At 29.7% G+C, this 10,072-nt stretch overlaps 1 protein-coding gene across 1 annotated transcript; it reads left to right on the top strand.

Moving 5' to 3' along the window:
- The first annotated feature begins 2,109 nt into the window (after positions 1–2,109).
- Positions 2,110–9,762, top strand: LOC118059605 (uncharacterized). The gene is made up of 6 exons (XM_035072515.2): positions 2,110–2,856; positions 3,087–3,131; positions 3,658–3,690; positions 4,188–4,223; positions 7,040–7,129; positions 8,548–9,762. Exons 1-6 carry the CDS (start codon positions 2,118–2,120, stop codon positions 9,690–9,692), a joined length of 2,088 nt encoding a protein of 695 aa, XP_034928406.2. The 5' UTR covers positions 2,110–2,117; the 3' UTR covers positions 9,693–9,762.
- Positions 9,763–10,072: the final 310 nt, after the last annotated feature.

The following is a 10,072-nucleotide window of genomic DNA, read 5'->3' as shown; positions in this document are numbered from 1 at the left end:
TAGATTTATTTTTCTTTTAGACAATTTATTTGGTCATTATTATCAATTGAACTTTACCTTCCTTATAGAACGTAGATTCATCCAATAAGTTTTTTCCCTTGCGATTCTCTGACTACCCACAGGAAGCAGCAGTCACTCCTCTTTAATTAGGCCCCAAGCAATTTCTTCCATTTGCTCCTCTTCCAGTGCAGGCGTGCAGCCATGCTACCACATGACACATAAAACACCGAGCCAGTTTCCTTTGAATCTAGCCAGTTTCCCTAGGTACCGTCTTCTATTGACTTGGTAATTAAGTAGACAGTGATCCTTAATTATTTACCTTGGCTCGTGAATCGAAGAGGACGGAATGCAAAACTTTTCTTAATTAGCAAGAAGCACTAATCTCTGCAACTGAGAGCCTATTTCCATGTAATTTCCTAATGCAATAATTCCTACATGTTTAGGCAGTCAATTACCCTAACTTCACAATTCGACCTGTGGATGCGGAAGTTCAAAAGGATGAGTGCTTCTCCGTATATCCCTCGTCATTCTTTTAGCGTCCACGCTTATTATTGTTAGTATATACTAGTAGGTAATATTACTTGTGTTTATGTAAAGATTCATGTTATGGTTGTGGCTCAAACAATTATTATTATTATTATTATTTCATTGTTTTCATTTGACTTTATCTTTTTTTTAAAAAAAAAAAAAAACAATAAATAAAAAATAAATGAAATAAATTTTTGAAACAAAATAAAAAATTGTTCTGAATTTGGTGTGTGGCAAGTAATTTTTCTAGCTTTATATACTTTTTTAGTTCTCATTCTTTTTCTTTTGTATTTTTATGATATTTTGAACCTAATCCAATTTAAATTGGCGTGAAACTGCAAGGAAAAAAAAAAGTTCAAATAAAACAAGAAGCAAAATTAAATGGTTGAATGTTGACATGATGAACAATAAAACTGTCCCCTGTCTTTGCTAATATTAAAGTACAATGCTCTTCACTGTGTTTAATTTATAATTTTATATAAGTCAAAGTCGTCTTTTCATATATTAATTAATACCTTGATTTTATAATTGCCGCAAAGTCATATATTAATAGCTTCACTTTCTTTGGTGGGAACCCTTCATGTAATTTTCCTAATGCTTGACCGGTTACCATGATTTTTGCCTCTATCCATCAAGTTTTGTTTTTATGAGTTGCCCAAAGCCAATACTAATTAGTCCTCTAGACTATATTGTGGATGCTTCTTCATGCAAAAATGGTACTACTCTTTTTAATTCTACGTCTAATATTTCTTCTCCGAGTTCCCACAATGACTATGTCTTTATTGGTAACTATAACTCTATTGGTTCTTCCTTGGGGACATACCGGACTTGTGCCGTGTAAATTTGATGTATCCCGCGTCTTTCACTTTTGATCAGCTGAAAAATAGGACCAATATTTCCTATATAGATGTCCGCGATAGTATTCTATATGGGTTTGATCTTTCATGGTTTTGGGCCTGTTGTTATTTTCTGAAAGAGAACCCCTGCAAACTTGATGAAGCCGACATAAGCACGCGTTGCCGTACGTTACTCTCTCTCTCTCTCTCTCTCTCTCTCACGCGCGCGCGCACACAAAACTTACCTTAATTTGAATATCTTAACAACACAGTTTGCTAATAAAAAGAGAAAAATAATGCGTTGCCGTTTGTCTTAAGCTCTTATTAGCTCTTTCATTCATATCAGCTGCATACTTATTCTCTTAAAAGGATTTTAATTAATTTTATTAATTTAACTCTTTCTTTTTTTATACATAGATGAAGACTTAAGAAGCGGTGGTCCAATCAGAATTGCAGCACGTAAGTAACTCTTTCACATTATAGTTATTTTTTTTATATCAATATGTGAATATAAACATGATACGAACAACTTTCATACAAAAAAAAAAAAATTCAACTTGCTGGGAACCCTTCATGTAATTTCCTAATGCTTGACCAGTTACCATGATGTACAACTCTAAAAAATTCAATATCCATGTAATTTCCTAATTAATGCTTTAATTAGTAGACTTGACCCATGATGTTACTTATAAAAGAGTATTAACTGTTCTCAAGTCCACACAAAACAAAACCATTATTGCAAGTTTTCTCTCGATGTTGAGTGGAATATCAAAGCACCTTTTCGGTGCCCTTCTTCTTCTAGTCATCCTAGCCGGCCACCAGAGTTGCAGTGCTAGAAAGAACAGTACTGTTGACTGTGCTCCATCTTCTTGTGGCAACATCCATAATATTAGCTACCCTTTTCGACTAAGTACCGATCCCAATAGCTGCGGCAACCAAAACTATGAACTTACTTGTGAAAACAACCGCCCAGCTTTATACTTGAAGAATAAGACGGTAAAATATTACGTTCAGGCAATCGATTACAGCTACTTCACGATTCATGTTGTGGATGCTGATGTTCAGGAGGATGATTGCTTCTCTATCCCTCGTCATTCTGTAATCGACGATACTTTCGACGAGAGGGATAATTATTATCTTTCAGATGATAATTATTATTTTCTTTTTATGAGCTGCCCAAATCCAATACTGAGTCCTCCAGACTATATTGTGGATGCTTCTTCATGCAAAAATGGGAGTAGTCTTTTTAATTCTACGTCTAATATTTCTTCTCCGAGTTCCCACAATATGGAGGCTACTTATTCCTATGTCTTTATTGCCTATTCCTATTCCTATTACTTGAGGGACATACCGGACTTGTGCCATGTAAATTTGATGTATCCCTCGCCTTTCATTTTTTATCTGCTGAAAAATAGGACCAATATTTCCTATATAGATGTCCGCGATATTATTCTATATGGGTTTGATCTGCAATGGTCTCCTATTCTAAATGGTACGTCTCTCTCTCTCTCTCTCTCTCTCTCTCTCTCACACACACACACACACACACAAAGCTTCCCTTAATTTGAATATCTTAACAGCACAGTTTGCTGATAAAAAGAGAAAAATAATGCGTTTCCGTTTGTCTTAAGCTCTTATTAGCTCTTTTATTCATATCAGCTGCATAGTTATTCTCTTAAAAAGGATTTTTATTAATTTAACTCTTTCTTTTTTTATACATAGATATTGAAGACTTAAGAAGCGTTGGTCCGATCACAATTGCAATAGGTAAGTAGCTCTTTCACACCACAGTTATTTTTTTTCAGATCAATACGTGAATATAATGATACGAACAACTTTCATAGAAAGAAGATTGTCATATTTATTTTATTTTATAATCTGTTTGTTTTGTTTGAAATAATAATAATAATTAATTGTTATTATTATTACCAATACACGAAACATTAACATATATTATCCAATGGGCAATGACCAGAGTACTTGACTTGATTTTTAAACATCCCCTCCACAGTTATATATGAAATTTATATCTCTCTCTCAAATTTAAAAATCTTATACCTCTTTTTTATTGTCTTATTAATTTTTTTAAAAACAAATATTTTTTCTATTATAATTTTAATTTTACACCCCATATATTATATAAAACCGACTTTCACCTTGTAATGATAATTTAAAATATTATATACAATTCTCAACCTTTTTACATCAAAATGCATAATTATTTTATATTCCCCAATAAAAAGTAATATCGATGTTACTTAGTCTTTTTATCTTTTGTTTGTTTTCCTTGCAGATTTTCTAACTAATCGTATACTCAGTCAGCTTGGTAAGATCTTTTCTTATTTATCTAAATTTTTTGAACATAAAACCTAAACAAGGTTCAAGACATTAAAAAAGTGGATTGGAGAGAGAGAGATTTTTAGAAACTTTGCTATTACGTAAACTCTCTAACTTTTCTACCTAAAATCTTGAAAAATTGCATGAAAGATGGTGAAAGGTCGAGTATGAAGTAAGGATATCCACTATAGATACCTATTTCTAGCTAAGTTTAAAGTAAATTTAAGAAGTTTTGCTATTAAAAATATATGAATTTGTTGAAATGGTTAGCTCTCAGAATGATAATCCACTCTGTTAATAATGAATTCAATTCGATAAGTTTTTAGTACATTTCTTCTTAATTTTGCTTTAAACTCTCCAAGTCTATTTCTAGCTATCAGATTATTTGAATACCAAAACAGACTTACATGCTCTTTCCTTCAGTTAAATTTATGAATTATAAGATTCTAAACATTGACGCAATGTTTTCTTTTCCTTGAAATGTAGCCTTTGACGTACGGCTCATACATAGATATTTACGAGGTGAGGAGTCTTTATTTATTATGGTTCAATTTTGCAAAAAGAATATACGGATTAGATTTGATACATTTATCTCAAAGGCATTTTCTTTATTTTTTTGTATACCAAAATCTTAGACACTAACAAGTGACAATACCTTTTCTTCTTCTTCTTCTTTGGTGAATATAGATGGCGAATGGATAGTATATAATGGCTCGGGTGAGTTAATTTATTTTATTTTATTATAACACTTTGTAAGAAGAGTACTAATAAAATTATTTGTATGTGTGTGTGTATATATATATATACACATACAAATAAATTTATTAGTACTCTTCTTACAAGGATTTAAATATTGTCCTTTTCGTTCATGCTAGCCTTTTCGGTTGAATATGAAGTGAGTATATCCACTCTACCCATCGATCTCAATAAATATCCGCTAAGCTCCGAGTAGGAGTAACCGATAACGTTGGTTCTTTGAGTTTTATGAGTCAACATGGATATCAGTTTCGATTTTGATCTGCTTAAAAAAATTGGTTCTTGAGTTTTATGAGTCAACCTGGATATATTAACCGGAAAAATTAAATTAATATATTTAAAACTTTAATATTTCATATAAAAAAATTAATAAAAAATTCATATAAATATAGGCTATACATATTGTAAATAATGAGGTTTAAAAGAAATATTTTTTAAAAAAAAAATTATTTCATATTGAAAAAAATAACTTTTTTCTTAGGAATATAGAGTATAATTAAATAGTTTTTTATCCTTCTATTTATGTTAATTATTATTTTTATAACTGTGTTTTTAATTTTATAAATTAACTCCTACGTTCTTTAAATTCATTTTATTAACTTTTATCCAATTAATTAAATAGTTGGCTTATATAAACTATCACTTCTACTTTATATACATATATGATATTATTAAATACTTTTTTCAATTATTTATGAAATGACTCTTTATATTCATGTAAGGCTTTTATCACCAAATAAATTGTTTTAGATTTAGTTTTATAAGACAATTTATTTGGTGATTGTTACCAATTAAATTTCGCTTTTCTTGGGGGCATAGATTCAATACTTAGGATAGATCTTGTGATGATGCGGTAATTATCTAGTGCTCAAAGATATAGATTTCACATTGACATAGTCAAAATAAAAATTAGATCAAATTTGAAAAAGACCAAATAAGAGACTAGTATAAACCAAATAAGATTATGCTCTCCAAATGATGATCAACTCTATCAATAATCATTTCAGTTCCATAATTTCTCAGTACATATCTTCTTAATTTTACTTTAAACTCTCTAAGTCTATCTCTAGCTATAATGTTTGTCACACGTATGCAGTTATTATCCTTGATTGAGATTTTGATGAATAATTTTTTAATTTTTTCAATTTGATCCCTGATTTGGTTAATTTCAGTCTCTAAATTCATGCTCATTTCCAGTTTGGTCCGTGGCTTTGGATTTCTTTGATCAAGTCTCTAATTACTCATAAAACTTTAATATTTATGCAATTAAACCCATAATTTAATCAAATCAACTCTTACAAATTACAATTCGACCATTAAACTTTAATTTCTTTTAATTAAAGCCTAAATTGACATAAAAATCAATTTTTCTTGCAATTAAGCCCTCCATAAATTCAATTAAACCTTCAAAAAAATCTAATTAAGTCGTTAAACATTCAATTTTGAATTTCTCTTCCTCAAATTAAATTTTCTTTGCCAATAAAACCTTCATCAATTGAAAATATAGTGTCAAATTTTAATATATGTATATTTAATTATTTGATCCTCCTCAACCAATCTTTGGTTTTTTTAGGTGTTTTTTGTATCCTCTTCTCACTGATATATATTTTTGAATTTTTTTCAACAAGTTTTTTATTTTTTTTTGTATTCTCTCTTTTCCTGCTTCTTTTTTCTGTGTGGGAACTTCAAAAAAAAAAAAAAAGGTTACAAAAACTTCATTTGAATATCAAAACAGATTTACATGCTCTTTCCTTCGGTTAATTTCATGAATTATTAATCTTATATTAATATTCTGAATATTGACACAGTTTTCTTTTCCTTGAAATGTAGCCATATGGCCGCTAAGCAGGTATTTACAAGGTGAGGACCATTGATCTTATTTATTACGGTTCAAATTCACAAAACGAATATATATCTTGGATTTGATACATATACCTTAGGCTTTTCCTTTAATTTTTTATATCATGGCTTGTTATTTATTCATCAAAATTTTAGACGCTGACAATACCTTCTTTTTTTTTTTTTTGGTGAATATAGATAGCTTCTCGATACAATATGACGACTTTGGTAAGTTTTTTTTTTTTTTTTTTGGGTGAACCTAAAGGGTGGCTAGATAAATGTATATGTGAGTTGTGATATATGAGAACGAAGCCTCTCTCTCTCTCTCTCTCTCTCTCTCTCTATATATATATATATATATATATATATATATTTATATTTATATATATCTTACAATATTTTATATATTTACTTGACTCCTTTTTTCTGTTAATGTAGGAAAACAGCGATTGGAATTCACCTTTTATATAAATGGTGAGGATTAGTTCAAGCATATTTTTAGTAGGCTCTTGACTTGCAATCTTCCTCTTACAAAAATGGATGTGAATTTTAGTTAAAATCTCAATGTTAGTTTCTCTCTTCAAATTAGAAGAGAATGGAAACAACAAGTTGATGAAATTTTCTGAACTTTTTTGGCTTACAGAGAAGGAGTGTCCAAGGCAACTATCCAAAACAACTGTCAAGAGCATTGCTCTTATGTAATATTGTATGTGTTTCTTAATTAGTTTTTATTTATTTGGCAGGAATGTCTACGGTGAAGACGATCTCTTCAGATTTTCTAAGCATTCTCATAGTTTTGCTCATTACCCTACTTGCGCTACTTGTTCCCATCGGTAAGCATTCTTCTTTGCTTTCTTGGACTAACTGTGAAACATTAAATTTATGTATTAAGATGCAAAACCATTAATTATGTGCAATATTATCTCCAAGCTTTGGTTCTTCAATGGTTAATTTCATCCATTACCTTTTGCTTATTTCTATATTTTAAATTGTTAAAAATAATAAGTCTTTCAAATTTTAATTTTTCATTTCAATTCTATTTACTCGATCAAATTTATATTGTTTAGCCTCAAATTAAATGTATAATAATATCCTTATTTTTTATATATATAAACAATGACTTATAATGCAATTGAATGAATATCTTTTAATCATATAAAATTATCCAGAGTATTTTTATTTATTTATTATAAACTTTATTGTTGGTATCGTGGAAGCACATAAATACTGGCATGGATTCATTTTTAAAAAGGTGTTTATTGGATTAATCACACATTTCATTTCTATACTCTTGGTATTTTCTTAAAGCCACCCATTTATATTAAGCACATAAACTATCTACTCTTAAAATATCTAAAATTTTTTATATCAGATCAAAAATAGAAAAAAATAAATTGAAAAGCCTCTAGAAAAAAAAGAAAGAAATGGAGTATTTAAGATTTATTAAATATTAAAAAATAAAAAAAATGTAAATAATTAACAATGACTTAACATTTTTTTTTATTTTTTATTTTTCCCTATTTAGAAAAATAATATTTACAATACTCCATTGTGTTTCTTTTTCTAATGGTTTATCAATTTCAGTTTTCAATCTTGTTTTTTTTTTCAAATTTCAAATTTTGATTTTTTTCTAATATTTCTCAATTTTTGATTTTATACAATTTTTTTAATTATTCTTTATTAAAAAAAAAGAAATTCCATGTAAAATTCTATATTCTTGACACATGTTCACATTTAATGGAAAAATTGATCAAATCACAATAGAGGGATCATATTAAAAATATCTAGAATAAAGGGATTGTATAAAAAAATATTAAAAATTATTCCATTGTTTATTAGAGCTCTGAGTTTTAAATTAGAGGATTAGGATGCAATTAAAAAAATTAAAGTTTGAGGACTCATAGTAATAAATGTTCTAACAAATAAACAAAGAGATAATAAGGCAATGAATTAAATATCAAATCAATAAAATGACAAAATTTGAAAACAACATATATAGGCAAGAAAAAACTCAATATATATACTTTTAATATATTTATGTTTTGCATTTTCTCTAAAATCAACTAAATCTCAGTTAAATTGTATTTGGTGATAAGAATTTCAAATTTGGAAAACATTGATGCTTTCGTGGATACATGTTTGAATTAAGAATCACAATTTCATTTTGAAAAACAAAGTATTTACATGGCAATCTAATAACAAAAAATATATTTCCATAATTGATTGTTGTTCTTATAATGTCTTTATGCAGGGATATATCATACATTAGTATTCTTTTGTGGGCTACCATGTCTCTTAACCTTATTGATCTACAAATGGCGAAGAAGGCATTTATCAATGTATGGTAACATTGAAGAATTCTTGCAAAGTCATGATAATAATCTCACGCTTATAAGGTACTCTTACTCGGAGATTAAGAAGATAACTTGTGGATTCAATGACAAGTTAGGTGAAGGAGGTTATGGTTTGGTGTACAAAGGAAAGCTTCGTAGTGGTCGTTTTGCGGCTATAAAAATTTTGCGCAAAGAAAAGGCTAATGGGCAAGAATTTATCAATGAAGTTGCCACCATTGGAAGAATTCATCATTGCAATGTGGTGCAACTCATAGGCTTTACTGTTGAGGGCTCAAAGCGTGCTCTTATATATGAGTTCATGCCTAATGGATCTCTTGAAAAGTATATTTTTTCGAGGCAAGGAAGCATACCGCTAAGCAACCATAAATTATATGAAATTTCTCTTGGGGTGGCTCGTGGCATTGAATATCTACATCAAGGTTGTGACATACAGATTTTGCATTTTGACATCAAGCCTCACAACATTCTTCTCGATGAAAATTTCACTCCAAAAGTCTCAGATTTTGGACTTGCGAAATTGTATCCAACTAGTGCTAGCGTTGTGTCCCTCACTATGGCTAGAGGAACAATGGGATACATGGCTCCTGAGTTATTTTACAAAAGTATCGGAGGTGTCTCTTACAAAGCCGATGTCTATAGTTTTGGGATGTTGTTGATGGAAATGGTTGGGAGAAGGAAAAATCTGAATGCATTGGCAGATCATTCAAGCCAGATGTACTTCCCTTCATGGATTTATGACCAGGTTAATGAAGGAAGGGATATACTTGAAGATCAAGCGACAGAGCAGGAAAAGAACACAATAAAAAAAATGACTATAGTGGCATTATGGTGCATACAATTGAAGCCTATTGATCGTCCCTCGATGCACAGAGTTGTACAGATGCTTGAAGCAGATATTGAATCTCTACAAATGCCTCCTAAGCCTTTTCTCGTTCCACAACAAACATCAAATGATGATAGGATCAATATGGCTAATCCAACAAGTTTAAGAGATGCGTCGAATGTTTGTAGCATCGATTCTTCATATCAATTTGGTCGTTGATAGAAATACTCTTGTAAGTTTGTTTATTTAAGTAATATGTTAATTTTGCATACCTTAACTATCTGAACTTTGATGATAGTCGAAATCATATTGGTGTTTGTTAAAACTTGCAATTAACCAGCTTTCAAAGCATCCTTTATACTCTAGTAATGTATTGTTCTCACATTAAAATATGAATTTCTAAAATTACTTAATGTTTTTTCCTTTATACACTAGTAATGTATGAAGTTGTAGCTATAAAAAAATATGAACTTGCTAGTAAGACAACCATCCAATTATATACTTTAAGAAGGTAAAATATTATGTTGAGGCAATCGATTATATTAACTTCATAATTCAAGTTGTTGATGCTGATATTCAGAAGGATGGTTGCTTCTCCA

This window comes from Populus alba, chromosome 7, assembly GCF_005239225.2.
Source record: "Populus alba chromosome 7, ASM523922v2, whole genome shotgun sequence".
Classification (NCBI taxonomy): Eukaryota; Viridiplantae; Streptophyta; class Magnoliopsida; order Malpighiales; family Salicaceae; genus Populus; species Populus alba.
This window is presented reverse-complemented; position numbering and strand designations above follow the sequence as displayed.

Coding starts and splice junctions, on each gene's coding strand:
- LOC118059605 (XM_035072515.2), top strand. CDS start 2,118: ATGTTGAGTGGAATATCAAAGCACCTTTTCGGTGCCCTTCTTCTTCTA. Junction 3,691..4,187: donor TCGTATACTCAGTCAGCTTG/GTAAGATCTTTT, acceptor CTTGAAATGTAG/CCTTTGACGTACGGCTCATA. Junction 7,130..8,547: donor TGCGCTACTTGTTCCCATCG/GTAAGCATTCTT, acceptor GTCTTTATGCAG/GGATATATCATACATTAGTA.